General features: G+C 37.8%; 1 protein-coding gene across 4 annotated transcripts in view; it reads right to left on the reverse strand.

Annotated features, from left to right (window-relative positions):
* The window catches only part of FBLN1 (fibulin 1), an 80231-nt gene that overhangs the window by 38610 nt on the left and 24689 nt on the right, over nt 1-16932 (reverse strand). For all 4 annotated transcript variants that reach the window (XM_065742393.1, XM_065742395.1, XM_065742396.1 and 1 more), the window contains exons 4-9: nt 12994-13165; nt 10739-10798; nt 5832-5933; nt 4076-4213; nt 2225-2362; nt 72-215 (exon numbers count right to left, since the gene is read on the reverse strand). In XM_065742393.1, coding sequence (XP_065598465.1) covers nt 72-215; nt 2225-2362; nt 4076-4213; nt 5832-5933; nt 10739-10798; nt 12994-13165 — 754 coding nt within the window. The remainder of the gene's footprint in view (nt 1-71; nt 216-2224; nt 2363-4075; nt 4214-5831; nt 5934-10738; nt 10799-12993; nt 13166-16932) is intronic.

The following is a 16932-nucleotide window of genomic DNA, read 5'->3' on the forward strand; positions in this document are numbered from 1 at the left end:
GAAACAGGTCAACATAAGCAGTTGTGGTTCATCTTCTTTAAACTCTTCAACTTTTCAGAACTGTTACTTACCTACACATCTTGTTCCATCTTCATTGAGATGATAACCTCGACCACAGCTAGGTGAAATTCGCTGACAGGTATATGAACCATCAGTGTTGATACATATCTGACCAGCTGGACAAGGCATATTCGTGCTCAAGCACTCATTGATATCTGCAAGAGCACAACAAGTTAATGTAATAATCTGCTGCCTGAACATGTTTTTTACATCTTTCATGATCTGAAAGGCTCTACTCATGGGAAAGCACAAGTTTATGAAGATTAGCCTATGGGATTAAGATTGGGAGAGGTATCGAAAAGCAGTGGAAATTGTGTATAGAATTTATTTATTTAAAAGCCTTTGAAAGTCTTCCCTAAAAGTACAAAGAGATGATCAAGAACTCAGTTTATCAGCTCAACCCTGTATTCACCAAGGATGCTTTCCTTGTCTCATAATAGGCTATCCATATAAACATGTAAGAAATTGAAGAGCTCTTGTATGAATACGGACTATGCATCCCTTCACTATTCATCTTTTCAGAAACTGAACATCGCATCAGTTTGTGACACAGATAACCATCTACCTATTAAAAATAAAGCCTAAAAAGTAAAACTCAAAAATTTATAATTAGATGAAACTAATCTATATTAGAGTATGATCTGGTGCAGTGAATCTAACCAAGAAGATAAGGAACTTACTGTTAACCAAGGTTAGCAACGTGCTATTAGTTTTGGGAAAAGGAGTTTCAGAGTGAGAATTAGTAGCTATAGGAGGTACTGAAGCAACCTTCATCAAACTAAAATGTTAATGTATCTGTGATCTGCAAGTCCGTAGGAGCAGTCACTGCTTGTGAGTGTATGAACCTTTTCCTCCGTATATCACTGACACATGATCATCATTTTGCACTGTGGTATTGCTAACTGCTGAAAAGTTACAGTTTTCCAGTTAGTATGGTATTAAGCAAAGTATTCCTTTGCTGGAAAGGCTGTTAATTTTTCATACTTTTTCCCTCCTGTTGCCACACAGGTCAGCATTTGATTCATATTTTGTAAAATTCGCCTACAAAATTGTTTTGGTAATTATTTTGAGCAAATTCATTTTAGGGGACATAACTATTACTGCTACAAATTGGTGTGGCTTTACTAATGGCACAGGAATGCTAAATCCTACAGCCATGGATGTGGCAGATATATGTCTTCAAAGAGCCTGTTGTGCACAGTCATCGGCTCCCTTCATTGTAAAGGCTTCAATTTTGTTTTCAGCATCAGTGTTGCCAGTGTCAGATTTCAGCACTGCAGAGTATGAGATGGTCAGGAGAACATGGGACTGACAATGAACTAGAACTGGCAGCTGCTGCTGCTCAGCCAGTTCCACAAGTTCAAAACAAGCTTTGCCGCTGGGGTAATTTAGTTAGGTAGAGACTTGAAAATAGTAACTGATAGATTGGCAGGTCACCTTAGACAATTTCATTTAGACTCTGCTGGAAACTAGTAATTCTAACATATTTACAGAAAGGTAATTCTACTTTGTAGAAGCCTCACAGTATCTTGACAGGTCTTGGAAACAAGGTGCAAGCACAACAGATTCTAAGCAGTCTTTAAAATAAAACTTATCTCCACAGTATATTCACAGTGTATTATAACTTGCCCACCACTCATACACAGAATAATTCTTCGTAAGCCATAACTAAAGGGGGATAGGTCTACTAGACCTACACAAACACACACGTATATATATACACATACATACCTGTAGAACTTCTGCATGCTAGTATAGACAAAGTATGTTACAGAGGATATCATATCTTACAGTTTTTATACTAAGCTTCAGCTAAAATCTTTTGGATAGAGGAAGATCATACATATATCTTTTTTTCCCTGATTTTTCTTTTCCAGATGAATTCCCCAAAGACTTAAGTAAAATTCAAACACAGCCAAGTACTTTAAGTACTTAAATCTCATTAAGATATAGACTTACTATTTAAGTCATATTTAGAAGGCTTTTGTCTGTAAATCTTACCTGAAGGATCAACCCATATCTATAAAGAAGAGAAAAAACACATAATAGAACAATACATGTATGCATGAAGAATGACTTGAGAAGCTCAGAACCCACTCAATGGAACTACAATTTATCTCATAAGCAGCACTTCAGCATTCACTGAGATAAGATTATATCTTACCAATACAGTTGCCTAGAGCATCTTGTATAAACCCATTCATGCACTGTAGCTTGGGTCGGCAACGGAAAGATCCTGGAGTATTCTGACAGATAAAATCGGGGGGGCAGTTATGAGTACCAGTCTCACATTCGTCAATATCTGGTACATCACAAAAAAAAATTGTTAGGAGTTTGGCAAACATTTTCAACACATTTAAAATATAAGACACAGTTAAAAATGTCACACAGATTAAACCCAAAGCACCTTTTGTGCAAATCAGTACAATGAACCAGGTTCAGTCTAATCTGTTGCCTAGAGCAAAATCTCAAGTAAAAAGCATTTATATGTGTATATGCTTTAAATACGATTACATACTCTCAACTTACAACTAAAAAGTTCAAAATTACTATAGAGCATCTGGAGCACCATGTACAGCAGTGTTCAGTCTTGCTTCAGCACTGTGCTTACACATAGGCTTAACTTTGAAGTCAGTGGAACTTAATTACATGTCCAAGAGCATTTTAATTTTAACGTTAGACGCAATGTAGACATAGTTCATTTCTTTCAAAAAAGAATTAGTTGGCCTTGATTCTCATGCATATTAAGGCCTCCTTGAATTATTCTATTTAAAATGCATATGATTTCTGTGTACCTTAATTTAATCATTAAAAAAAATATTTGTGAATAAATTATCATTCAGACAAAACAGATAAGGAATAACAAGGCTTTATACAGAAATGTAACTTAGTCCACATGTAAGTAACTAAAATATTTTATTATTAAAATGAAGGCAACTTCTAGCTATAGGATGCCTTAGCTTTCCCATCAATGCAGTGGACAAAACAGGACAGGCAAACTGCTAAGTCGTGTGAGATTCAGAAAATAATTATCGAGCCTGCTTTACATTTTTGATGAGTTAATACTGAACTGGGATAAATCAGCAGAATTATATATGTCACTCAAGTCAGTAATGAGAGAAGTATATTCCACAAATTATAGAAATAAAAAAATATATAGAAATTGTATACTAAGATCATTCCTCTTCTATTTTTATCAGTATTAGCATAATGTTAATAATTAACATTATTAACACATCTTATCCAGATAGGAAATTTCTAAAGCTAATGGCAAGCATAATTTAGTGGCTGTACTCCCACTTTTCCACAAGAGAAACATTGCTAGTACTTCCTGGTAAGCCATTTGCGGGCCTAAAACTGATGTAATTTAAATCAGTAGAAACTTTACTTCAAATGGAGCGAAGTTAGACCACGACACTTTGAAAATTCTTGCTTGTATATTTTGCAGGTTTTCTTTGGAGTATGTTCATCAGTCCTTTTTATTTCTGTTGTTCTCTCCCTTGTCCCCCCAGTCTATTACTCTTTGCTGATCAGTTCCTTACCCAGAATTTTGGCTACGTTCACATACTCAATGCAATGAAATTACAGTCTCATTTTAAACAATTGTAAGTTCTAGGGGAACATGGAGTTTTCATGGAGAAAACCAATTCTACAACAATTGGAGTTTGCTGCTAGTTTGAACATCTGCAAAGGTAGCATGTCAAGTGGCAATGAACATGCATAACAGTGTACTTTGAGTTGGAATCAGTCATTTATCGAATAAATAAAAAAAGACTATCAGCCTTTTTTTTTCTTTTTTCTCAAACATAGCTAGTCAACAACACTGGTTATAATCTTTTCCTTTTGTCAAGTTTTACATCCTTAAGAATACTGTGTTTAAGAAGCAAAAAAGTAATGAATTTAAACCTCCTGAAGAGAAAGGCTGCATCTACCTTAGCATTTTGAAATTGAAACACCTGGTCACTATTTCTTTTTTTAACACAAGATAATTTCAATTTCTCTGCCCAGGAGATACCTTTGCAACGACTGTCATCAGTTAGCTCATAACCAGTTCCACAGCTCGTGTCCCGCTGACAGCGAAAAGATCCTAATGTATTGACACAAGTTTGTCCAATCCCACAGCTGTGTGTTCCAGTGATACACTCGTTAATATCTGGAATATGCAATATGGGAGGAAAACAAACAGAAAAATTGAGATTAAATTAAAAACTAAAGAAATCCCTAAGAAAAGATTAGGTCACAGAATCACAGAATAGTAGGGCTTGAAAGGGACCTGTAGAGATCGAGTCCAGACTGCTGAAAAGAGGTTGGCCATGTCCCTTTGACTCCAACACTTAAGACATTTATAAACATTTGTAAGATCCCCTCAGTCTTCTTTTCTCAAGGCTGAACAGACGCAGCCTTTCCTCAAAGGGGAGAAGTTTCAGGCCCTTTATCATCTCTGCGGCCCTCCTCTGCACTCTTTCCAGGTGATCCCTGACTTCTATGTAACGGGGAGCTCAGAACTGGTCACAATACTCCAGGTGAGGTCTCACCAGGGCAGAGTAGAGGGGGAGGATCTCCTTCCTCAACCTGCTGGTCACACTCATTTTAATGCACCCTGGGATCCCATTGGCCTTCTTGGCCACGAGGGCACACTGCTGGCTCATGGCCAACCTGTCATCCATCAGGACAACCAGGTCCCTCTCCACAGAGCTCCCCTTCTGCAGGTTGTCCCTCAACCTGTACCAGTACATGCAGTTATTCCTCTCTAAGTGCAAGATTCTACACTTGCTCTTGGTTTCTTGCTGCCCAACATTCCAGCCTGTCCAGGTCTCACTGAATAGCAACGCAGCCTTCTAGCATGTCAGCCACTCTTCCCAGCTTTGTATCAACAGCATACTTGCTGAGGGTGGAAACTATCCCCTCATCAGGGTTTTTGATGAAGATACTGAACAAAAAGGTCAAAGGCTAGTTGTGGGCATACCTTCAAGCAGTCATTATTTTGAGCATAAAGGATACAAAAAAATTCTGTGAATTTGACCTCAGACTCACAAGCTCACAATGTACCTGCTCTATGTTCTTAGAGTGTTAGTAAAGACATTTTGACCCCATTTTGACCATTTGTTAACAACTGCTGGCTCATTGTATTTAAGAAGGGAAAAAAGCTGTACTAAATGAGAGTAAAGGACCAACAGCTATCTGGTTGTATCCAGTAGCAGACAATTACAATGACTTCATGAATGAGGCAAACTTACAGAAACATTTACTTTGCCCTGGATCCCATTCACACGTGGCCTAGGGACTACTCAACCCATAGGCTGCAACTTTCCACTTTCTACTTTTTAGCTACTGAAAAACATTCATTTTGGGAATTTTTCATTTTCTCTCTGAATCCGTAAGAATATTTGACACTCATGCATGTCAAATATAAAAGTTCTTCCTTTTTGTACTTCACACTAGGCTAGTGTTAATCTGACCAATCATCACTATCAGTTTTTTGTTCATTTGTTTAACTTGCAATAAAATGCTCAAGATCTCCTGGGTCTTTTCTACTCTGAATCCTCCACTTGCTCTATCAATCTAACACTCCATCATGAACTCTTTCCCATATTCTATTCAATCTTTTTTTTTTAAGATCTCACATCCTTCCCCACCTGGGGTAAGCATATGAAAGAATATTCTGACCTCTTCTGACTATATCTTTTTTTTTTTTTCAATTTAAATCCATTCTTGCTCTTTTAAAATAAATGTATTGATAATCATCAAGGAAATGGTTTAAGTTCTTTTACCTTCACAGTTGACACCATCTGGTTGAAGCTGATATCCAACAAAGCAGGAGCAGACATAACTGGATCCTGTGTCTCTGCACTGCTGAGAGCAGGGACCACCACCTAATTAGATTTTAAGAAGTCTTATAAAATTAGGAGGCTCTTTACAGGTACTGAAACAAAGCACTGATTTATAGGTTGCTTACTGATTTATTAAGAAAGTAATTAAATACTTATATATGAGTGAAGGAAAGAGTTAAACACTGGAAGAAGTGTTTGAAACTACTGATTTTTTAAGCACCAAATAATACAAGGAGGAAGTAAATTAAACAGTTGCTCATAACTCATCATTTTCAGAACCTGAAGTGAAAATGCTGGGAGCTCAGACACCTCAAGTTTTGCCTGGGAAGTTATAGCTTTATATGGTTGCCACTGCACATTAGGGATGACAAGATGCATTACTGTAAATTAATGAAACATTTTCACAATTAGCTGCATTAGGCTTTATTTTCAGCCTATCCATATTAGAATCATACTCCAGAATTAGCTAAAACATGCTCATTCTTATTCAGCATGCAGGAAACAACAAAGGAAGGAGAGAGAACTGTAGGTGACAAAAGGTTTGGAGAACATAAAAGAATAAAGACATCCTACTGGGATACTAAGGACTTAAGTGAGGTGTGTGCAGGAGTCACAAAGGATGCGGAAAAGAGCTATGTTTGTTCTTGCAACATTTACAAAAAATTTGGATTATCATTACAGGACCAACCCCCGGGGACCACCAGTAGCTACAGGCCTACAATAAGACTCTGTGTCACTGATCACAACCCTGAGCTCTGCCAGTCATCCAGTTCCAAATCCACCTCACTGTCCACATCTCTACACCACGCCTCCTAAGCTTACCTACAAGGATGTTGAGACAGCATCAAAAACCTTGCTGAAGTCAAGACACACAATGTTCACTGCTCCCCAGCTGGTCATGACATCACAGAAGTCTACCACATTGGTCAAGAATGATTTTCCCTTGATGAATCCATGTTGACTACTCTTGATAACCTCCTTTTCCCAGGGATGGAGGTAAGACACCTCCCTCATTCTCCCATGACCAAGAGAGCAGTCTGGCAAACACTTTGTTATGGTTTTATGATTTTTGTTGTATTATTGATATTCCACATCATAACATCATGTGGTGTATTGGGAGTTAAAGAGTTAATGCTCCAGCTCCATGGATCATCAATAGTTCTGGGTGTACCTGTCTGAGAAGAGAAGAAGAACTACATTCCCCAGAAGATTTTGCGATGCTTTGCATTTTTACATATTTACTCTCAGAGGGAAAAATAAAAACTGTCTGCAGTCATTGGACTCTCTTCTTCCCTTCGGGATCGAGCTCAGCAGTGGGTGTTTGTTGCAGCCGTCTGCCTTCAGCGTTAGCGTAAGGCCTTCGGTTTACCGGACACTCTCTCTTGATCATTTTATTTGATTCATTAGCCTCAATTCCAGTTATATTGTATTATATTGTGTTATTTTCCTTTCTGATATCTTATTTAGTAAATTAGCTTTCCTCCTCAGATCATTGCCGCTGTTTTGTTCCTAGGCCCATCTCCCTTTTCCCCTTTTTTCTTTCCCCCTTCCCCATTCCTGGGGCGTGGGTCCATTGGTCCCCTGCACCAATTGTCGCGGAACCGGGCTGAACCTGCCCATAAACCATTGACACACTTCCGCCAGCTCCCTCATGGGTTCATCCCATGAGGGCCCCCAGATTTGTGTGTGTAGAATTTCTAACCAGATCCTCCTCAAACAAGGAAAAGTCTTTCTTTCCCCATACTCTCTTTCTCTCCAGGGTTTGGGATTCCCTAAGGACAGTCTCAGCAGTAGAAACTGAAGCAAAGAAGGTGTTCAGTGGTCAAAATTGGCTCTCCTGAAATCCAGTGTTGCAATCCTACTTATTGCCCTTTCTCTTCCATATAAAATCCTGAACTCCACTATCTCATGATCACTGCAGCCAAGGCTGCCCTCAACCCTAACATTTCCAATCAGTTCCTCCTTGTTTTAAAGAGCAATCTTTAGCAGCACATTTCTACTCATTGGCTCCTCCTCCACCAGGATCAGAGAGTTATCTTCCACACACTGCAGGAATCTGTTGGACTGTTTGTGCCTGGAAGTATTGTTTTTCGAGCAAATATCAGAGTGACTGAAGTCCACCATGAGAAACAGTGCCTGTGACCATGAGGCTACTTTCAGCTGTCTGTAGAAGGCCTCATCAACTTCTTCCTCCTGATAAGGCAGCCTGAAGTAAACACCTATAATGATGTCACCTACAACAGCCTGCCACTTAATTCTTACCCTTAAGTTCTCTACCCATTCAACATTAATCCCAAAGCAGAGCTTGATACATTCCAGTTGTTCTCTCACTGAAGGAGCACCTCTACCACCCTGTCTTGCTGGTCTGTCTTTCCTAAAAAGTACATAGCCATCCATGACATGTAAGCAGTCCCACCATGTCTCTGTAATCACAGTGAAATTATGGCCATGTGATCACTCAGAGATCTCTGGTTCTTCCTGTTTATTCCCCACGCTGCATGCATTGGTATACAGGCACTTCAGAGAAGAAAAGAGTCAAGGATGCATGTTTCCCTACATGGATGTAAGAGGATTCTCCATAGCTATACAAACCTTTGAGGTTGTTGGCCTTCTGGCTCGTGTCACAGGATACTGCTGTCACTTTTCTGGTTGGCCTTACTAATTCCCAGCTGGTAGCAATGGCATGAGCATAGCCATTTTGGACCCCACATTCCCAGCACTTCATTAAGTCAGCCAGCCTACTGCCAAAGATTGCCCTGCCTCTTCTAGACAGGTGGATTCCATCCCTCCCTGACAGGTTATAATCTTCATAGAAGGTCCTATTGTCATAAAAACCAGAACTACTATGCCAGCATCAGCCATGTAGCCAGGATTTTATAGGAACTGATGTACATTATACATCTATTTCTGTCTTCCCTCATTCCTCCAACTGAAAAATTTAAAGAGTTGTGCGCCAGTGTTCTTCATTTGTGTTCCCATGGCTTCATAGTCTTATTTGATTTTGTCCATATTTTGGCTTCCAGTTCAAGTCCACATGAAAGAGCAATAGTGGATAGTAGTGCATGCTCTTGATGAGCTGCAGCACTCCTGGCAACATTCCAGATCTTGGCTCCTGGGTAGCAGCAGACCTCTTGAGACTCCCTGTCAGGCCAGCAGAGGGGAGCTTCAGCGCCTTTTAACAGGGAGTTATCCACTACAAACACATAGTATTCCTTTTTATGATATTCACTGCAAGCTGCAGGTATGGTTTCTTCTTGCAGGTCTTGGTCATGATATCATGAGTTTTTATAGCTGTAAGAGCTTCATATCTGAAGCTGGAGGGTAGGGATTGAAGTAGAGATTTATTTTTGTGGGTCACCAGGGACCAAAGTGCCTCTCCTCTGAATATTTTCACAACAGAAAAATGGTTTCATACTTCCAACTATTTGTTTTAACAATATTGATGATATTAGTACAAACTTAGTATCAAATCAAATCTACTTTTGTTTTTCAAGAGAATGTTTGGATAGGCATTAAACAAAGTTTGATAAGCACTACCAATGTGGGCAAATGCAGCTATCATAACTAAAATTTTCAAGCCAATTAAGGAAAACAATTTTAAAAATTATCAGTTTCTAATGAGAGCCATTAACAGAAAGCAGGAAATCAGTTCTTCAGGATAGTACTGGAAAAGGCAATGACACTACATGGAATCATAGTCTTGAGTTGAGATGGCCAGCTACTGCTTTTTAAACCTAAAACCTGAGCTCCAGCTAAGCAAAGTAAAATCTATTGTTGAGGTGCTGGAATAATAGAATTTATTTTCTCATGTGCCATGAGTGCTCCAAAACAAACTGTTGGAAGTCCTACTCCTTAAGAAATTTAAGTTTCCCCCTGTGAAGCTTGAAAAATCACAATTTTAGCTTGCCAAGTTTATCAGTAAATATATTGCAGACAGAAACTCTCATTTGTAATTAGTCACAGCAATATATCTCTTGGAAGACAGCTGATTAACTGGCAAATGCAACAACTGATTACATAAAGAAATAATGCTAGGAAAATATGTAACATGTTTTTTATGTTATTTCTTGGACATCACTAGCAGCTAGAGCAGAGAGTCAGAGCTAGTGTTGGCTTTGACTAGCTAATGACCTAATACACATTTCCAGCCTCTCTAGAATTTAATAGCAATACAACATGCAGCACAGTAAATCATCTCTCAACTGGAATTGAAGTCCATTAAATTGATTTTAATAAGTTAAAACTACATTACTACATTATTTAGTTCTGAAATGCTTCTAGAACATAATACATCTCTGCTGTTTTAAGTTTACAGACATATAAATCACATGTGACAAGCAGTAAATCAGAATACTTAGCAGAACAATAACCCAGCAACACACTCTTCTCACGAGGCAGAACTGTCCAATTAATGATGTCTTTCTTCCTTTTTTTCAGAAGATGCATCTCAAACATAACTTCCATTTTATACCCAATCACTCTGACCATCCCAAGAAAGGAATGCACATATTTAATATAGCATCCATATAGTCTGAAGAATCCAGAGTACTCCATTCATTCAGTAAGTAAGACAACACAGGTATTATCAGTGAGAAGTTAAATGAAAAATATATTGTATAAGCTTCACCTGGGTAAGAATTAACTTCACCATGATAGACAATGCCTTCCTTTAAGAACAACTCAGGCATCACATAATGGTCTACTACTCCTTAAAAGGACTCTGATTCTGTTATTTTTATAACTAGCTTAGGCAAAAGGTTTTGACTAATCACTAGATCTAAGTCTGCTAAACTTTATTGGAAGCAATCAGGAAAGACCTGGCTAACAAGACAAGTCACATGACTTACCTCTGCAGCCATCATGCAGATAAGGATCTTCTTGGTCTAATTCCTCCTTTGAAATTTCAACTAGAAAGAGAAGAGAGAGGCATTAGAAGAGAAAGCACTTTTCTTATCACAGTAAAAAGTTGCCTGCTTGGGATGGGGTTCAGACCAGAGCATCGGGAAACAATGTGACAAAATTAAAGAGCATTATTTACATATTTCACAGCTATTTCATTCTTAAATTTGACATTCAAATGCACATGCCCATGGGGCATTTTTCATCTGACCAATTCAGTATGAAAGTCATGCTGTGATCATAGATCATATACGGGCTGAGATTTTCAAATGCAGGTTCTTACCATTAGACTTTTAACCAGAGCTTAACCTGATTTTCATAAAACATGTTGTTGAGACATGCTTGGTTTCCACTGACTTTACAGTAGCTTGGGGTACTTACAGTTTTAATGAAAATCAGATTAACCTCAGCTATTTATTTAGGCTTCATTCCAAAAAAAAATCCACACCCAACTCTTGGAAACCTAATTATAGCACTATTTCAAATATACTTAATGATCAGCTGTACATTTGCTTCATACATGTTTCCTGAGAGTTATTTCCATCTACATGAAGGGCATAAAAGGGCAAGATACTTCCACTCTCTGAACCCCCTTTCTTGGCCAAAGAATTAGCTAATGGACTTCCCCAATGCCCACTAATTTGAATACTTCAGAAATGTTAAGCTGGTAGAGACGTGTAAAAACACAATCTCGAAATGCTCTGGTTATTGAATAGGAAGCTTAGTCACATAGCAGTACTTGTCCATGCCTTTCAATCCATGGTTACTAACAAGAAAATACTGTATCATGGATGTGGAAGCAATGTTGAGTTGGTACACAGACCCCTCAAGACATAACGGTACATTTTGTCACACAGAAGCTATTCTAAGTAGTTTGCCCACGTCTGGTCTGACTTTATACAGTACTTTTGGATGTAGTATCAGATATTTCTCTTTACATGACCAATAAAGTATCATACACGGAGTCACTTCATCTTACCCTCTGCAGCATAACTCCTGTGTGCTTTGCCATTGAATAATACAAACACAAGGTGCGGTCTTACAAAATGGAAGAGAACCGTCCATTCATGTTATTTGCTCCGCCTTTCTTTGACAGGGATTCTTTGACTTACAGGATATTTGATATACGTTTAACCACATGATTATCTCTTAGTTTAGTGATGAGAATTTTGTCCTGCCCTACTTGCTGATATCTTTACATTAAGGATCTTTTTGAGTGCCAATTGTCCATGGAATTAAGCAGGGAAATATTGCACACTGTGTTTGCAATTCTGCATTTTTAAGTACTGATATATTTCTCCTGTCATGTCAATAATTTGAGTCTGCCAATTCTTAGTATTGACACAGGAAGCTAGGTGCAAGGTATCTACCCCGCAGTTATATACCCTGCAGCCAGAGCAAGTGGACAAGGGCAATTTCCCTGCTGTGACAGAAGTACACAAAGAAATTGGCAGGCTATTTCTAAAGTTTACTTGATATGGGTGAATGTACAGTGAAATAAACAAAATTTCAAACATCTGAAGCAAGTACGATAATACACTGGCTCAGGCACTCTAGTGCAAGTTTAAGAGGTGGGGTTTGAGTTTAAGTAATCCATCTTTAAAATCTGCCACTGATTATCTACAAGCCAAGAGACAAGTGAATATTTTCAGTGTTCAGCTGTCCATGGAGGCAACATTCTACAGCATGACTTCTCGGCAGTTTCAGTTAAGTCTGTTAAGTGAAAGATGGAAAAAAAACCCAAAACCAGGTCTGTAAGAATCAGTATGTCCATGCTGATTGTCTTCAGATCTGTGGACTAGGTATGGAGAAGTGTGTCAAGAGCTGCTTCTGTGTAGATCTCCCTCTCATCTGACAACATCAAATAAATGCAGGCACCACATTGTCTAGAAATGACCAGTTCTCTCAGCATTTCACATCTGTGAGCATATCTCACATAAAAGGCAACGTCTGAATTCCACATATCCAGCAAAGTCTATTTGGGTTTAAAATCCAATTAAAAGAATCAATTGTTTAGCTTCTTGGAATATAGATTTCAGACATCACTAGACAAAAAATGAGTTCCAATATACATGCATCATTATAATGTTAGAGGAGATCTCAAAGTAGATGAATTGCTGCAGAAATTCTTTCAAATACAAGCGCTCCTTGTACCCCATATCATTTCCTGTCTCAGGTTTTTATAATTAGCAACGTAAAATACCTTGTTCCTTTTTAGGAGCATCATCACTAATGGACACATCCGTGCCTTCTTGACCCTTCACACAACAAGCTCTGAAGACAATTCCACATTGGTATCCTATCTTCAGGTTGGGTTCACAACTCTGGCCTTGAACTTGGGCAGTCCTTCCCAGCAGACAGCAGTAACAACATTTCTGTTTAAAAAACAAACAAGGGAGTCACATCCTAGCCCCAGACAAATCACTGCAAGTTTTCTCAATAGTGTCAATAGTGTTATCTCACCTTGGAAAACTGGTCAAAATTCTTCTGCAAATTCTTCAACAACTTCTGCTATGCTTAACTTCAGATATTTTAATCTGTAGTTTAGTTCAGTGAGCTCTTGATCTCCTTACATGGAGCTAAACTTAGTACTTGGATCTAGACCTCATAAATAATGTGCATATTTGAATGTTGCACACAAATACACCACTATGGTGTTGTGGAGAAGCAGAACTGTCCATCTGTGTATATGGAATTACATTGTTCTCTGCCTGCACACCCCAGTTTCAAACACCAGTGAACAGCGGGAACTCTTTACATCTGCGTCTCTTTTGCGTACAGTTCCTTAAACTGGGTTGCGATCAATAAAGTGCATGATTCAGTTTATAATTAAACTGCCTACCCAGTTTCACATTAAAAAAAAGTCTTTCTCAAAACTAACAAACAAGCAAGCAAGCATGATTCATACAAAGCTAGTGTTAACAAGTCAGGAAGATAAACTACTCTGCACTGAAGAACAAAGCACGTTGTCAAGCATCACAGTACTGACGTGACTTCTAGCAATTAAACATGACCCACACCTTCCAGACTTGCTGAACTACCACCCAGGAATACACCACAGCAGTGGACACGGGGAAAGTTATTTCTGTGCATGTGTATTTTCATTCTTTATTGAGGGGACACTGCCAACTTATTTACTGTTCTTTATTGCTATTAGAAAGTGGCAAAAATATTTGGTCTGGAACTGGTATCTGCTAACTGCTACTGTCAACTGAAAAGCAATTTAAGCTTTTATTATTAACTTTATGATTAGATTGATTCTAGATTCTTGTTTTGCTTGAAAAAAAAAGTAGCCTGCACCATTAAACAGAGCACATGAGATAAGCAAATAAACAGCAAAACAAATTTCTGTAAATTTAAGCTTCACTTACTGAAAAGAAGGTAACAAGTACATTTCTTTCACTACTTTGGAACTGCCTATATTCTCAGTTTTCCCATAGAGGGCATTGCATGTATGTGTTCTCTCATTATTTGGCAGTAAGATGTTCATTTAAAACACAGAGTAACACAAAGATAAAATAATAAAATATTTTTTCCTTTTTTTTTTTTTTCAGTGGCAGATGCTTCATCAGCAACATGTCTGGATAGTTTCATATTCTGGATGATATCAGAAATAAAGACTTGGTCTCTTTTTCCAAGAATCGACACATTTCTGAATATTTATTTTGTGTAACTTGTCTAATACTTTCTTGAGGCATTCTTCTCAAAGTTTTAAATGTGCCTAAAATTTTGGTGGATTTCCAATTTTTTCAAGCATTTTTTAGAATACAGAAATAAAAACTGAGCTGAAGATTCATTGTTTGGCTTAAGATCATGTTATTTTTGACAACCAAACACTGAATTACAGCTGATAATTTGCCAAATTTTCCTATTACATTCTTCTGGATATCTTCACTGGCTTCTACTGTTAGGCATATTAAGTAACTCACACTTACTTCTTTGTCTAGTCACACAATGCTCAAACTGGGAGTTACAGAGTTCCTCTGGATGTTTTTGTAGGGAGTGATCATTCATCTTGCTGTTCTTGAAATGCTGAATAACCTTATGTTCTTTATCTCCTCCAGGCTGAGACAGAACCTAAAAACCCTCTGTCTCCAGCTAATGTAAATCTTCAACTATAGAGCCTGCTATGTCTCGCAATGCCTGTGAGAAACTAAATCCTCATTTAACATAATTGCACGCATTGAACCATTTGTTCAAGCCTATATTTATCCATCTTGATTTTACATCTTGATAAGGGTAATAATTTAGGTTGATATATCATGGGAAAATTATCTAGAGGTGGAAACCAACTGACATTTATTGTATCTGGCTTTTAATATTGACCCTAAAATATTCTCCACTCGATGTTCTAAAGCCTAAGATTTCTTGTTCAGCTACAGAAGTAAGATGAAGAAGCTGATGGATGGCCTCATATTCAGAACAAACTCAGAACCCTGCATACTTGGACACTCCTCTACACATCATCTGTGAACTTGGAAAGTCGCTTAGTTCTCTTTTTCTCTTTGAGTTCTTCAGCTATGAAATGGTAATAATATAGAAGCAATGAAGCTTGGTTAATTGGCCCTCACAGAGCACTCTGGTATGTCAAGACACAGGGTATTATGTCATTATAACTATCACTATCCTAATAAAATTAATCTCAATACTTCCACACTTTTTTTCCCCAGGGTTGTTAGTTTGACAGTCTTTAATCCTTTAGACTGAAACGGAGGCTAGAGTCTGTATTAGTTCAGTTTTTACTGTGTTTGTAGCCTTTTTGCAAGGGCTGTGCCAGCTGCCTAGAGGCAGACCATCCACTCATTTGCTAGAACCACTTCATCCCACATTTTCACTTCCTCTAAGTTTTTGTTTTTTAAGTAGTCCTGATAATACTCTAAAGCATTTTTTTGCTTTGTCTCTCACCTGCAAAAGTCCATGAAGCATCAAAGACATGACTCGATCTTCATGTTAGGATTGGATCAGCTTGTTAGGATTCATGTTCATTCATGTTAGGATCTCCAAGAGGTCCCTTCCAACCTTAACTTTTCTGTGATAGAAAGCTGTGTCCCTCTTTTATTCCTATGATCTCCTCCACTGCTCTCACATTTTGCCCTATCACTGAAAGGATCAAGTACATGCTTCAGTGCCATACAGTTGTTTTAGAAATAAGCATTTACTGTACTGTCCTGATAGCTGGGGTTGACTACACTGAGCGAAAAATCACCAGTGCCTAACAACATGAAAATGAAGCTGGCATATATATTTATAAAAAGTCTGAACTCTTATTTTTCATTTGATTAGAAAGCATCTGGAATTGCTGTCACTGATAAGCTTTCTTGATTTGTTACATTTGATAATAATTCTTTACTATTTATATCATTGTTTAAGTTACCAAAACTTGAAGGATAAACTGTATACTGTTTTTTTATTCCTGTCCACAAGAGGTCTCTCGCTTCCTGAAATCCCGACTAAACAGTAGACGCTAAGAAAAATGGTCAGAAAAAATACTTGCAATTCAGTCGAATTTAGCATAACTTTTGAAGAGATGAACAGAACTTAAAACTATGTTCAGCAGGCCAAAGAAATAAAAGTGCAAAGCTCAACTATTACATACAAACAAAATATTTCTGACAAAATTTAAGAAAGAGCTTTGATCTTTGTCAAAAGAAAGCATCTATGAATTGGAGAAGACATCTTAGCATTTTAAAGAACATCAAATGTCTACAAATTTCTTCCCTTTCGTGGAGCTGCCTTCCTAACTCCATTTCCAAATCTCCTGTATCAGCAATAAAACCTGCATTTGTTTACTATCTTTTGAAGAATATTTTAAAGATTTATTATTCATTTTGTATTCATTTTTTAAGGCAAGAGAAGTTGTAATACCAAAAATCTGAAGAAGTGGAATTACGTCCGTTATTACCTATGCCTACAGCCAAAGTGCAAAAATTGGGGAAATGTTTTTATAATGTGGTCTTTATATCTTCTTTTCAATTACAAGTTTTTTATTCAAAACAAAATTACTGCTTCATTTAATCCAGTAATCCTAATAAATTAAATACCAAACCACTCTTTTTGCTTCCTTGAAGGAGACAAAGAAGATCCAAAAGATTTCCTGCGCTATTTTACCTAATCTAAACTGAGCCAGCCTAGGCAAAATGAG

The sequence above is a fragment of the Cyrtonyx montezumae genome, unplaced genomic scaffold, assembly GCF_038088225.1.
Source record: "Cyrtonyx montezumae isolate F1298 unplaced genomic scaffold, pur_monq_1.0 scaffold_3, whole genome shotgun sequence".
NCBI lineage: Eukaryota > Metazoa > Chordata > Aves > Galliformes > Odontophoridae > Cyrtonyx > Cyrtonyx montezumae.